This window comes from Eptatretus burgeri, chromosome 13 (assembly GCF_056783735.1).
Source record: "Eptatretus burgeri isolate ZD-2024b chromosome 13, Ebu_testis_v1, whole genome shotgun sequence".
NCBI classification, from domain to species: domain Eukaryota; kingdom Metazoa; phylum Chordata; class Myxini; order Myxiniformes; family Myxinidae; genus Eptatretus; species Eptatretus burgeri.
Window position 1 is genome coordinate 34213535 of NC_140973.1, and position 14719 is coordinate 34228253.

The 14719-nt window shown below is 43.9% G+C and overlaps 1 protein-coding gene across 9 annotated transcripts in view; it reads left to right on the forward strand.

Annotated features, from left to right (window-relative positions):
- Positions 1-14719, forward strand: part of LOC147014221 (neuronal cell adhesion molecule-like) — a 395545-nt gene that overhangs the window by 136241 nt on the left and 244585 nt on the right. For 8 of the 9 annotated variants that reach the window (XM_085851995.1, XM_085851996.1, XM_085851991.1 and 5 more), the window contains exon 3: positions 7873-7902. The exons of the other annotated variant lie outside the window; for it this stretch is intronic. In XM_085851995.1, coding sequence (XP_085708121.1) covers positions 7873-7902 — 30 coding nt within the window. The remainder of the gene's footprint in view (positions 1-7872; positions 7903-14719) is intronic. 9 annotated transcript variants of the gene reach the window in all.

Below are 14719 nucleotides of genomic sequence, written 5' to 3' on the forward strand. Positions count from 1 at the left end.
GCGTATGTATAATCACGATTCATGTGCATGTACAATCAGAACCCTGCGTGTGTATGTATAATCAAATTCGTGTGTGTGTGTGTGTGTGTGTGTGTGTGTGTGTGTGTACACGCGTGCACGCGCGCGCGCCGCCACCGCCACCAGTCATCACTCCACTCATGAGTCTGCCACTGAATAAGGCCTGCCCTGGTGCCGAAGCATCCATCTTCACACTGGCAAGGAACCGTGACGGCTCATGGACCAAGCCGTCTCCTTATCCATGCTCCATTTCTCCCTCCATCCCTGAAATAGTGAGGATGTCAATCCGCAAGACCGCCTGTGTGACCTGTATATGCCCGATCCTATCGGGGACACCCCACCCACTCAGACATGGGGCCCATTGCCACCGGTTGTTATCTCCACATGCAGTTCCACCATAGTTCAGTCTCATCTTCCTCTGTTTCATCTTGGTCTCATCCTTCCTTGGCGGGCTGGAGTCAGCAAAATCCAACAATCTATAAGTCCAAGCTGCATCGCAAACACTTGTCGATCGGCTTGACTCACAGTGCTACATGCATGGTATTTGGCCTCATCTAAGCTACTGCCCTCATCGAAGCGACTCCCATCAAAGTCGTTGTCTTCAGTGTGGTCCTCCCTCCCACCAAAACATGGCCTCTGTTGTCCTCACTAGGTGGAATTCAGTAAGAGGGAATTGTTAAAGCTCTGGCCTACGTTCTTGGCAAGATTGGTTAACAAATCCCACTAGGCCACGTTGTAAACCTCATATGAGGTCGTTGTTCCAATTGAAGCTGCCGCTTTTGGCTCGGTCTTTGTTGCCTTCTCAGCTGTTGTATTCAATGTGGACCTCGGCCATTTTCATCACAGGCGAGAAGGTGACGGCAAAGCACGTCACCTCCCTCTCACCACCTTTGTGTGTGTGTGTGTGTGTGTGTGTGTGTGTGTGTGTGTGTGTGTGTGTGTGTGTGTGTGTGTGTGTGTGTGTGTGTGTGTGTGTGTGTGTGTGTGTGTGTGTGTGTGTGTGTGTGTGTGTATTGACTTTTTGTCTGTCTCTGTGTATTTGTCTCTGTCTGAGTGGGTGGTTTTGGAGTCTGCATGCAAATCAACAACTTTCATCGAGAACCCCTGAGCAGCCAACTTCAATTTCGCAACTCATCGTGTGAAAGGGGTTGCCTACAGTTCCAGTCAAATATCCTGGCAAAGCTCTGCATTTCAAACTGCTCTGTCTTGTTAACCTCCGCCATCGAAGATGGACGGAGGTTACTGTTTTCACCCCTGTCTGTTTGTTTGTTTGTTTGTTTGTGAACAGTATTACGGAAAAACTCCTGGACGGATTTCGATGAAACTTGGTGGGGGGATTAGGTATGGTCCAAGGATCATGCCATTAGATTTTGGACTTGGTCCAAAGTCCAATATGGCCGCTATGGTGGCCATTTTGAAAAAATATTTGAATTTTTGTTTTTTCATTTCTACATGTTTTAAGTGATTTCCAACCAAAAAAAAAATTTGTTAGAGAAAAAAACAAACAAAATTTTGCAACTTTTTTTCAAAAAAATTTCGATTTTATTTGAAAAATATTTGAATTTTTTTTTTGCATTTCTACATGTTTTAAGTGATTTCCAACCCCCCAAAAAAAATTGTTAGAGAAAAAAAACAAATTTTGCAGCTTTTTTTTCAAAAAAAATTAGATTTTATTTTTTTCGCATTTCTACATGCGCGTCGATCTCGTTTAGTTTATTCAATTGTGGTTCAGTAGAGTCTGATCCGTTTTGACCTACAATTAATAGGCTATCAGGTTCACTTAAGTGACCCAACAGTATTGGCGGCGGAGGTTTTGCACTCTACCGAGTGCTCCCCCCTCTAGTTCGTTCTGTTTTGCTTTTCACAAACTACATGTAAAACGAATATAAAACTGATTTATTCTTTGAATTAAACTACTAATAAGCAACACACTGTACTTTACTCTTTCTGCATTGCATTATTGTGGGTTGGTACAATTATTAATTGGATCTCTTAGCAAACAATCTCTGTATCTGACCATTCTGTAGCATTTTTGACCATTACATTGCCATCAAATATACCAAACCATTAAAATACTTAAGTTTTACGAGAGCACGAGTCATTGTACTGTAATTTATTGTATTCTTACTGCCTTTAACTTCAATTAATTGTACCAATTGCAACAACTTCAGTGGCGTAATCACAGTATTATGACAGTTACTCCAGCATTACTGCAGAAAACTGTGGTTATTCTTTGGTGAATGATAAAACTACGATGGTACCTGTTATAACTGTAGTGACATTTATTCTGAATGACCTTTCAACTGGGAGATCACAGGCCGAATCATATGGAGCACAATCCTTTTTTTTATTTTCAGGACTGAATTGTACGATAAGCTGTATCCTGGTTTCATCACAAGTAGTCTGGAATGCTTACAAAAATAAAGTTAGAGCAATATACAATCGTGTTGTTATCAGGCCGACATGTCTGCTCCCAGGAAATATGGAAAATTTTCTGAAGTTGCATTTGCAGCTTTATATTGAGTCCTTTTTGTTAGTCTTTTTATACAATGCTCGAGGCTCATAGGGGAGTTAAATGTGATAAAGGGCAACTCGAAATGTTGACCTGTAAGCGTTGGTTCAGCCAAGAACCTTGCATCTCTCTGAGCTTACGTTGGACACTCCTGGAGTTGTTACGGTAGGTATCTTGGGTGGTGATGATCTGTCATTGAGGTAATTCCTGTCAAGGTGATGTATCTCCTCATTGTTGTCGTCAAACCAATCTTGATGCTTATGAGAGGTAGGACCAAGGGCCTCAAGAGCAGTGGAGTACACAATTTTTCTGAACGTCACCCAATCTTCCTCGATGCAGTGAGTGACCATTTCCGCTGTCTACAGGTGACTCTTGAGTTTCTCTGAGAGGGATTTCTACATTTTTTCCTGTTTGAACCTTGAGACATTGAAACGCTTCTGGACCTTCATGCCCTGGGGATGTCCGAATTGATCTTGATGTTTAGTTTGCAATGATAAGACGATGGTCAATCCAGCAATCAGCGCCACACATGGCTTTCATTATGCACACATCCTGTCTGTCCCTCTTCCTGGTGATGGCATAGTCCATTAGATGGCAACGCTTCGAGCGGGGATGAATCCAAGATGTCTTGTTGCAAATGGGAAGGCAGAAAACTGTGCTGGTAATTAAAACCTCATCCTCAGCAGTCGGCACATATCTTCAGAAAAAGCAGACCATTGCTGTTGCAACTGCCAATCCCATTTTTCCAATGACCCCTTCCCATGCCTGGAAAGAATCTGCACCAGCTCTTGCATTAAAATCACCAAGTGTGATGAGCTTGTCTGACTTTGGTACAGCAGCAATCATGGAATGGAGGACATCATATAATTTGTCCTTGACTTCATCGGTGTTGGTCATGGTCGGGGTGTATGCAATGACGAATGTTACTTGCCTGTTACCACGCAGGGGGAGTTTAGGCACCACCAGACGATCATTAACACCCTCGGGAAGGCAAGACAGCTTATTGACAAGATGGTTCATGACAGCAAAGTCTACACCAGCTTCATGTCGGTCACCTTTTCTACGGCCACTCCAAAATAATGTGTAACCTGCACTGATTTCCTTAAACTGACCTTTCTCAGTTAGATGACTCTCACTGAGGGTGGCAATCTGTGCATGTACCTATCCAGCTCTTTACTGACAAGGGCAGTTCTTCTCCCAGATCTGTTGGCTGTGGAATTGTCCATGAGGGTGAACACGTTCCTTGTGCCAAGGTTGAGTGGTATCACCTTTACTTTCATTTTAGGTCATTTCCAATGACCTAATAATATTGGTGAGAGAAAGGGTAATATGGGTCCGTCCGTCCGTTCACAATGAAGTTGAAGCGGGAGATCTGGTCATTCGTTATCCTGATAGAGGTCGATGAGACGTACACGATGGTATGACTTTCAAGGTCAAGGTCACGAGGCCTTTGAAGTTGCGAAAATGACGATTTTCAAATTCTATCTCCTCCGCCATTTCTCAAGCAATCTTGAATTTGATTGCAGCATATGAATCTATGGGACAATATCTAAATTTTGATCGGGTCGGATTTTCGATATTCGCTTTCGTTTTCGTGTCACGTGACCTCAAAGTTGGCAAAAAATGTGAAAATGACGATTTCCATGCGAAAATGACGATTTTCAAAATCTATCTCCTACATTTCTCAAGCAATCTTGAATTTGATTGTGGCATATAAATCTATGGGACACTATCTAAATTTTGTCGGGCCAGATTTTCGATATTTGCTTTCGTTTTCGTGTCACGTGACTTCAAAGTTGGCAAAAAATGCGAAAATGACGATTTTAAAATCTATCTCCTCCTACATTTCTCAAGCAATCTTGAATTTGATTGTGGCATATGAATCTATGGGACAATATCTAAATTTGGTCAGGCCAGATTTTTGAATTTCACTTTCGTTTTCGCGTCACGTGACTTAAAACTTTGCAAAAACTGCCCTACCTTCAGGAGGCTATATATTCTCTACTGGGCATGGTAAAAGTTAGTGAATGGTGTCATTGCATAGCAGCTGACCTTGTATATTATATTTATACATTTTCCGCCGAAGGTGCAAAAGTTTCAAAACCCGAAATGTAAACGTCGGCATTTATTTTCAAAATATAATTTCGTGCACGCGATCCAAAATGCCGAGTCATCTTTAACCAAACTGCGCAGTTCGAGCTGCGCAGTGGAGCTGCGCAGTAGAACTGCGCAGTAGTCTTCGGTCATAACGGAACATTGAGAACTTGTGGTATTATTTCTCGCAGAGATGACCGTCACTCCTGCATGGGGGTAATTTTTTGAGATTGACTTTTGACCGTTTTGATAGGACCCTTGCCAACCTTAGCCTGCTGGCCAGGGTAAGTGAAGCAGGCAATGTTTATGGCACCTTTTGTAGCCCCTTACTCATGCTAAGGATGTGAGCAGTGTGGTCCTGAAGTCAGGTCCAGTTGTGGAAGAAGTGTCACTGGTTAATACACTGTTACATTATGCCAGTCAAGAAGTCCATATGTTGTTGGGAACATTCTATAAAGGTGGAAAGGGTGGGTACAGGAAGGTACAGATTTGGAAGATTGGCTTTTTGAGTGAAGACAGAATTCAAGAACTCTGTTTTTTGTTTGAGCTGTTCCCACCATGATTCCATCCTTGAGGAGAAAACCAATGTTAGGGGAATGTGCACCAAACAGAGACATGACCAGCTCCTATCAGGCTTTGGAGTGTGGTTAGAGCCTGGAGATTTTGGATCACAGATTAGCCTCATGTTGGGCCCTGGCTCTTCTTGGGGCAGATAGACAATGGTTCTAAGCTGTGCAGACAGACTGCAGATTGACATCAGTTGAGTTTGACTTGCAGGAGGAGAACGCAAGTTGTTTTTTTTTGTGCTGGCATCACCACATGCATCAGTGGACCCGAGTCCAGATAATGGACAAACAGTTGAATACGGGATAGCATGAACTTGGTAAGGTCAGAAACTCGTCCACTGGAGATGAAATTCCAGGAGCATCAAGGTTTGGAGCTGATGTGATGATGGAACAGTCTTCACAGGAGAGAGCGGATTATAGACCAGAGCAATCGGCTCTTGCAAATTTCCATACAGGTGTGCATATTGAGGGTTCTCTAATAACTGCTAAATAGATGCCCACATAGTGAGATGATTCCTGGAGGATGTTTTGGGATGTAAAGTGAACAACTTGATTTTAATATAGTCGAGTAATTCTCAGTTTAAATAATATGGATTTTTCATTTTGAGTACGTGAATTTAAAACAACCACAACACTTCAAACACAAATTATGTTATACGTATTATAAGGTGTAATTTATACTAGATACAAGCACAAATATTGAGGTTATTGCTTGTAAAGTTATTCATAGAGATGTTACAATGGAGAAATATAGTCCCCTAAAGTTAATGAGGATTGTAAATCGGTGTTTTCAAGTCTCATGAATTGTTATTGAAGCAGCTTCATGGAGGCTTTGAACATTCCAAACAAAACAGATCATTACAAGTGGTTAAGTAAGTAGATATTATCATGGTTGCAGGCATTACAGGCCATCACAGGTTGCAGGCCAAATACAGGCATTACATGGGACATGTGAATACCCTGGGAATGTGAATTTATTTTTGTGTTGGAGCTGATGCCTATACAACAACCATACTCTGTGATAGCAAGTAGTATAACATGGTGCCAAGGGATACCCAAGAATACCTGACCACTTGCCAACTGCAGTTTTCAGATAGAATTGGGAATTTGACCAGGGTGATGGAGATAACTCCCTTCTTATTCAAGGAAGACCCCAAGGGATCTTTAACATCCACCAACAACCAGTGCTTGCAGACGTGTCCACTGGCTGAACGTCCTTCTGATGGATGGCACACACACACTGATGTACCACCCTGCATGTGAAACACCATTGTGATAGTTTATAGCTTGGTCGACATCAGAACCCAGTGTCGACAGATCACAGGTGAACATGCACACCTCAAGGCTCTCCAGCCAGCCTGAAAATGCACCATGGTAAAACGATAAGCAGCACATGAATGAATGATAAATATATAATTAAATGTCAACAATTTTAGGCTTTATCATACAGAATGAATGGGAATTTTTTTTTAGAAATTTCCTGAAAACCCAATGGTCAGTTTAATTTTGGAAACAGTTATTGAAGCAAGTATTTGTGATAACATTTGTTAAAATGCTGAATTTTGAATAATACAAGTTGCGAAGTGTTACAGATCATGGAAAAATTGGTTGTAACATGCAGTATGTTTTATAAAGTTCTGGTTAGTTGCAATTGTTTCCCCACCACCCCACTATCAGTGCAGTGTTCTTCTGTCACCCTGCTCTTCATTGAACCTTCATTTTGTATAAAGCAAAATCTGTTGTCCAGTTCTTAAATCAAAGGATATATATTACAGAAAATGTTGGTTCTCTCAATGGTTTTCATTAAATATTAAAATATTTATACTTGTGGTTGGAATTAACAGAAAGTTGATAAGAATAAATGTGAACTACCATGGGAAGCAAGGATAAGCTGATGTCTCGGTTGTTAACCCTTTGTTGGAGCAAAATAAAAACAAACTTATTTGAAACACCAAAAGTTTTAAACACCAAACAAGACTAAAAAAATACACAATTAAAAACTTTTCCCTCCGATGAATAGTTACCGTCCGGAACATGAGCTTTCCCCTTGCTTCCCATAGTAGTTAGCATACCTCGATCAACGTTGTTTATTTCATCCATTGTTCTACCTGTCTGCCGATGCAGATCGACACTAGAGTCCACCAAAACTGGCTTTCCATTATGTTAATACTTTGACTTCTTCTTTTTCTTTGGTGTGGCGTAGGTGGTTAACAACATCTTTTCCATCTCCACCATCTGTCCTGAATGCTTGTAGTTTTAAAAACATGCATTCGCTGAGTTTGTTTTTTTTGATGAAAATAATTGTAGCTTTTAAAACAATATTTAATGTATACATATACTTCGCACAAAAATATTTTTGCTGTTATTTTTTTTAATCAAAATTTATCGAAAAAGACTTTGCCAACATATAAAGCGCAGTAAATTACACCCGGCAATGTTCTGTCTTCATTCCCTGAGAACAAACTCGACTTCTATTACCTGTTGCTCTGCATTATACTTCAGGATAAAAAAACATCATTATTAGATGGTATTTTGTGAGACGTCTCAATGAGAGCCTTTTTAGGGTTACTAACTGGCATGTGTTGTGGTGTCCTGCACTGAATCTCAGCCTGGGATATAGGTTGCAATGTATGACCTTCTTCTTACTACTAATGGTTCACCTTCTTCCTGAACATTTCTCAGTGCAATCAGCCCTCGTTGAAGAAGAAATCGGTAAGTTTTCACTCCAAAACCATTGACCGCGCCCATTACTCTGCATGGCTGACAAATTTATTTTTCCGTGACTTGTATTTCCACCATATGATTCTTGTTTCTATTTCAGCCCCTCCCACACCCTCAAAGTTAAAATTATGTCAACTGATTTGGTTTATACCACTTATTTTACAAAATCGACTAAAACATCCTGATTTTCAGGTTTTAATTGCACTGACGATTGAGTGCATATTTGGAGAATGGTAGAACTTTGCCTGTAGCAATACAGTGCAATCTCGTTTCACCTACACAAGGACAGAAATGAAACGGAACATTTATGTGCAGACAATAGGGATGAGAAAACGTAGAGGGGCAAGCGATATTTTGTTGAACGCACGATATTATGCATCATTTCATTATGCAGTGGGGATTCACGTTTTCTCATGAATAATGCAGCTGCCTTTGACATTTTGTCTAGCCTGTAGCAGGTATACCATGGCATGCATCTCATGGCAAAGTGCATGAATGCCATCGAATGGTTTCCATTGACTTGGTTGTCCCTCTCCTTGCAATGGCCGTTCCATCACAACATGACATCAATTTCACAACCTGTTTCAGGCTCAGAAGAAGGCTATGTTGATCTTTTTACCATATGAATAGTCATTGTTGAGATCACCCTCTCGCTCTGTCCTTGTTTCAAGCTTGTGCGCTGATGCTGACATGCTTCTGCAATTCAGTGCACAAATACCTTGGTATTTCCCCAGACTTGTTGTCAAGTAAGGACAAGGTGGAGAATGAACCTCGGAAGAAAAGACGGGATTTCTTCCAAATAATTTTGTGCTGTTCAGCATTGTATTTCCGTAGATCATAAAATGCTGTTCGAGTTCCAAAGTTCGTAATTTTTTGAGCTTAGGAGGATGTCTGCAGTGACTCCGCACAACATGACCAAGCTATTTCTGCTCTGAAGCACCGTAATTAGCACCTCTGTGCTTTCGTTGTGCAACTGCTAGTTGACAGTCACAGCTTTGCTGCCTTGCATGTTCTAAGCATATACTGCTTGCATTGTACTTTTAGAACACCGTTAACATTTCTATTGCTATAAATAATGGAGGATAGGTCCCCCGGTGATCAGGTCAAAATTATTCAAGCTAATTTGGGTTGCTCGATGTTATTGTTATTTGTCATGCAATATTGTTATTATTCAACACTTTTCACAAATTACAAAGCATAAACTGTGATGTCAAAGGGGAAAATATACTCATGGGAGAGCTCAACATCAGGGTGTGGTGAGTTAGCAGACTGAAAACATCAGGGTGTGGTGAGTTGGCAGACTGATCGAGAAGCAGAGGGAAACCGGCAGACAACAAATATACCCAAACACTTTAGAGGGTGAGAAGGGAGTGGCAGGTAGTGTAAGGGGTTAGGGGGTCAGCAATAGTATAACGGATCTTCCAGATTTGGTATAAGAAATGCCATGAGGTGGTGATGTGTGACAATCTTTAAAAGGAAGAGTATGAGATAACAGCAGCAGCTGTAGTTTGTCTTTGTAACATGTCCTTGATAACTTTGACAAGGAAATGCTTTTAGACCGGTACATGGGTCGTATTGTAAATTTCCTGGATGGTTGATAGATGGATATCTTTTAAATCTGTACAAGGTGAGACAATATTTGTAATCCTCCATTGAGTGACCATGAAAACGAAACACATTGAGTTAAAGCAGAAGCCTTATTCGATCGATCTGCTTTCAGCTTGCATCTTGATGGCTAATAGGAGAGTTTATGAACTATAACACAATTGGATTTGGCTGTATAACTTTGTGTGCCTTGGATGTACAAACATATAATATGTAAATGAAAGACAAAATACTGTATTGGCATCATCCGAAGGAACCCGGACAAGCAGAGAGCATTGGCAGGAAACTGCATCGGATTTGTGTTTCAGGTGCAACTCCTCGACTCTTAATCTCATCCGGATGCAGCCAAGTGAGCTTCACCAGCACAAATAAAGAGAAATGTGAAAGAGAAAGGAACAAAGATCAAAGATGTCATGAAGGACATTGATAGCTGCCAATTTTGAGGCATTTTTAATACAGGTATTGAAGCTCATGGAAAAGCAGAATATCAGGTGAACAGCAACACAAAATGGGGTGAAGGTAAAACAGTGTGATAGAACAGGCAGATGAATCACAGCAGAAGGGAAATTGTGATTGAAAGGCGTGAACAGGATCTTAGTAGGTTTATTAAAGCATAGATGTAGAAATGTAAGAGACCGTGAAGTGGTGACGGTGATGATCATCCATCGATGAGAAACGGGGTGAAATAATTGATGTGGCTGTTGGGTTTAGACTTGTAGAGGGTGAAATGAGAGCGAGAGATGAACCTTCAGAGTTTAGGCTTTATTCCATTTGATTGGAGCCGCTTCTGTGGGCACACCAGGAAATACAGGTTCAGCTAGGAGTACATAAGCAGAAACGTATACATGTGCAGTTAACCATTGCAGACTAATCCGCGTAAGCACGGAGTTCGATATAATCTCCATTCTCACCAGTCAATGAGCACCTTCAGTTAACGAGCATCAAGTGGACAGCCGATGTCAATAGCAATGCCCCGGGGACAATCCACCCGTGCCGCAGAGACCTCCCCTTATACGCGAGACGCACAACATGTGATCCCGCGTCATGTCCCTTGATTCACGTTAATTCACCACATTCTCCTCACCTTTAAAATGTAACTAGGGGCCCATCTTACACACCATGATTGCTTTAGCACTATAGGAGTATACATTTCAAGCAACGCGGACTAATAGATCTACAGGAGCATACATGCCAAGCAGTGATTATTTTGAGTTGTAGGAGCATGGAAATGAGCATCGATATATGATATAATGGGCATATAGGAGCATGAGCAGCGAGAATGCCGATAATCTCCTTCACAGATTGAGTCGTCGAGGGGGCCTTATTCGTCGACCTCTCCGGGAGTAAACGGCAGTTTCACTTGAGGGAGACTCCCGATCCTCTTGGTGAGCCTCGACTTGTGCCGGGGATGACTCCTCGATCGCTCTCGGGGGGAACGCGGCAGCCCCGTCGCCCGGTGGAGTTCCTGGGGGGGAAATGTCAGAAGGAGGAGTGCCAGGAGGTGGTGTACCGGCGGGAGGAGTACCGGCGGGAGCCAGATGGCGAACCGACACAGTGGTCTCCCTGCCATCCGGGAGCCTGACATGAGCATACTCTGGATTAGTGTCAATGAGTTCGACCCCCTCCACCAGCGGTTCATACTTGCTTTGTCGTACCGGGCGTTTCATGAACACTGTACCGGGGTGGGTCAGCCAGTTGGGCACCGTTTGACTGTCAACATAACGTCGTTGGTGAGTAAACATACGTTCGTGAGGAGTGGCATTTGTGGACGTGCAGAGCAAAGAGCGTATGGAATTCAGAGCGTCGGGAAGAGCAACCTCCCATCGCTCGGGGCCCAGTCCTCTCGATTTCAGCGCCAGAGTTATGGCTTTCCAAATAACTCCATTATACCTTTCCACCTGCCCGTTTCCCTGTGGGTTGTAACCCGTCGTTCGACTAGTTGCTATGCCGTGCTCTAATAGGAATTGTTTTAGCCCGGCCGACATGAAACACGGCTCCTCTGTCTGAATGTATGTACGAAGGTCTCCCAAACATAGCGAAGAGGTCAGAGAGACATTTTACGACAGTGCCCGAGGTCATATCCGAGCACGGAAACGCGAAAGGGAACCTTGAATATTCATCAACAACGGTGAATATGTATCTGTTGTCTGTCTCGGTGGGCAGGGGCCCTTTGAAGTCGATGTTTAGTCTCTCGAAGGGGGAAGTAGCCTTGATCAGTCTGCCAGATGCCGCGCCAAAGAATCTGGGTTTTAGTTCAGCACAAACAGGGCATGAAGCATTCATTTGTTTAATATCTTCAACAGAATAGGAAGATTTTGTCTGCGTACGAAATGTGCCATCCTGGTTACCCCTAGGTGGCACAGAGACACATGGCGGACTTGCAAAGCCTGACTGTTTGTTGCCGAACTGTACACCCGGCAGACGGTCTCTGCAGCAGGGTTTCCCCTCCCGGACCGGTAAACAATGTCGTACCTGTAGCAGGCTAGGTCTATCCGCCATCTCATAATTTTTTCATTCTTAATTTTCCCGTTATTTTTCCCATCAAACATGAAAGCCACGGATCGTTGGTCCGTAACGAGCGTGAAGTGGTTTCCCAGTAAATAATGTCTCCATTTACGCAGCGCTCCGACGATGGCGTACGCCTCCTTCTCTATTGCCGAGTGTCTCTGCTCGCTTCTAGAGAGAGTTCTCGAGAAGAAAGCGACCGGCCGCCCAGACTGATTAAGTGTTGCAGCTATGGCGTGATTTGAAGCGTCGGTCTCCACCACGAAGGGCACCGAGCTGTCGATCGATAAAACCACGGACTTACTGATATCATCCTTGAGATCGTGGAAAGCTTTCACGACAGCGGCATCTGGTGGAAAGTTTTTGCAATGCACTAGGGGATGTATTTTCTCGGAGTATTGCGAAATCCATCTTGCATAGTAAGCGAACATCCCGATCACCCGGCGCATTGTCTGCAAGTCCTGAGGTGGTGGAAGCTCACGGAGCGGGCGCAACCGCTCAGGATCAGGCTTAATTGTGCCGTCGGCTATCGTGTAGCCGAGAAGGTCAATTGACCTTGCCGAGAATACGCATTTCTCGTAGTTGAGAGTCAGATTATATTTTCCAGCAATGCTCAAGAATCTGTCCAGATTCCTATCATGTTCCCTCTGATCCCTACTGCACACTGTGACATTATCCACGTAAACAAAAGTGTCTTCGAGGTTTTCATCTGAGATGATGTCGTCCATAACCCGTTGGAAGCAAGCTACTCCATTCGTGACACCGAATGGTATCCTTCTGAACTGGTAGAGGCGCCGCCCTGCCTGGAATGCAGTGTACGGTTTGTCTTCCTCTCGGATGGGAATTTGATGATAGGCGCTTCGCAAGTCGATGGTACTGAATACCTTATAATTGGCCACGCGTTCGACCATCTCATCTATGCGCGGCAGGGGGTAGGCGTCGAGTTGGGTGAAGCGATTGACCGTTTGGGAATAATCGACAACCATCCGTCTCTTATGGTTCTGACTGCTGGTTACTAACACCTGTGCGCGCCATGGCGAATCGCTCGGTTCTATAATTCCCTCCTCCAGTAATCGCTTGGTTTCTGAAGTGATGAAATTCATGTCAGCAGTGGTATATCGCCGCGATTTGATCGCTATCGGTTTGCAGACCGGCGACAAGTTAGCGAACAGCTGGGGGACGTCACCTCCGCGGTGGTCAGCGCATTTAAAATTAGACGAGGCTTGCTTCCTCCAAAGGGTATTTCGACGCTCGTGTGCTGCTTGAGGACATTATGACCCAGAATTACGTCTGCGCACAAATCACGAAGCACCAGCACCTTTACATCCCGATGCGTGTACCCTTTTACGTCCAATTCAACATTGCAGTACCCTCGTACGCGGGATTGTAGTGAGGTGGCGGCCATGCATACCGTATTGTCAGTCGGGTGGATTACCCATTTCCTGCCCTTCACTAGCGAGCTGTTGACGAAACTTTCAGAGCTACCGGTATCAATCAGTGCCTCAGCCATATGCCCGTTAATTCGTACATTGATGATAGCCTTGGATAGATTCCCCGGGGAGGCTGCAGTCAATTTATTTTGCGAGTAGAGAGCCACAGAAGTGGGTTTATTCCTCCTTAGAGTAGATTTACATACCCTGGCATAATGCCCTTTCTTGTCGCAATTCATGCATGTGGCATCTCTGGCGGGACATTTTTGACGAGGATGCCTTTTGTACCCACAAAAGAAGCATTTACCGACCGGAGCAGTTGCTGAGGAGATTGACGAGGTCTGGGTATCCGGCTCCTCGGGTGTTTCTCCATCCCTCATGTCTGGCTGTGTCTGTGCCAGTGGGGTTCCTTGGGTTCCCATCGTAGCAGCGCTCATGAGCAGCATCGGTGTCCCAAATGACTCAGATTGCTGCTGAGCCGTATCCATCGCTCGAGCCTGATCGACTACCTTGTCAAGAGTGGGTTGCGCTTTCTCTAGTAAGCGTTGCCGTATGTGGGCTGATCTGAGTCCTTGGATGAATGCCTCCCGTGTGGCTTCCTTTCGGTGTTCCTCGGCGCTTACCGCCCGGAAGCTGCAGTCTTTTCCCAGCTGATTCAGAGCTTGCAGGAACTGATCGATTGTCTCCCCGGCTGCTTGCTTGCGTGTGTTGAGAAGATGTCGTATGTATACCTCGTTCTTGGGCTTCACGTAGAGCGCCTGCAGCACGTCAATCGCTGCTTCGTAAGTGTCGCACCCCGAGAAGAGCCTGTACACGCCGGGCGAGACATGATTCACGAGAGCGGCAAATTTGTCAGCTCCCTCCGCGATGATGGTCAGATAGTGTGAGAAGGAGCAGAACCAATGTGACCATTTCATTTCTGCGTCAGTCGTGTTTGGGTCTGCGTCGAACCTCTCTGGTTTGTAGATCTTGTCCATCTTTGGTTGAGAGAGCCGAGAAAATCAAATGGAATAAATTGAAATGAGAGCGAGAGATGAACCTTCAGAGTTTAGGCTTTATTCCATTTGATTGGAGCCGCTTCTGTGGGCACACCAGGAAATACAGGTTCAGCTAGGAGTACATAAGCAGAAACGTATACATGTGCAGTTAACCATTGCAGACTAATCCGCGTAAGCACGGAGTTCGATATAATCTCCATTCTCACCAGTCAATGAGCACCTTCAGTTAACGAGCATCAAGTGGACAGCCGATGTCAATAGCAATGCCCC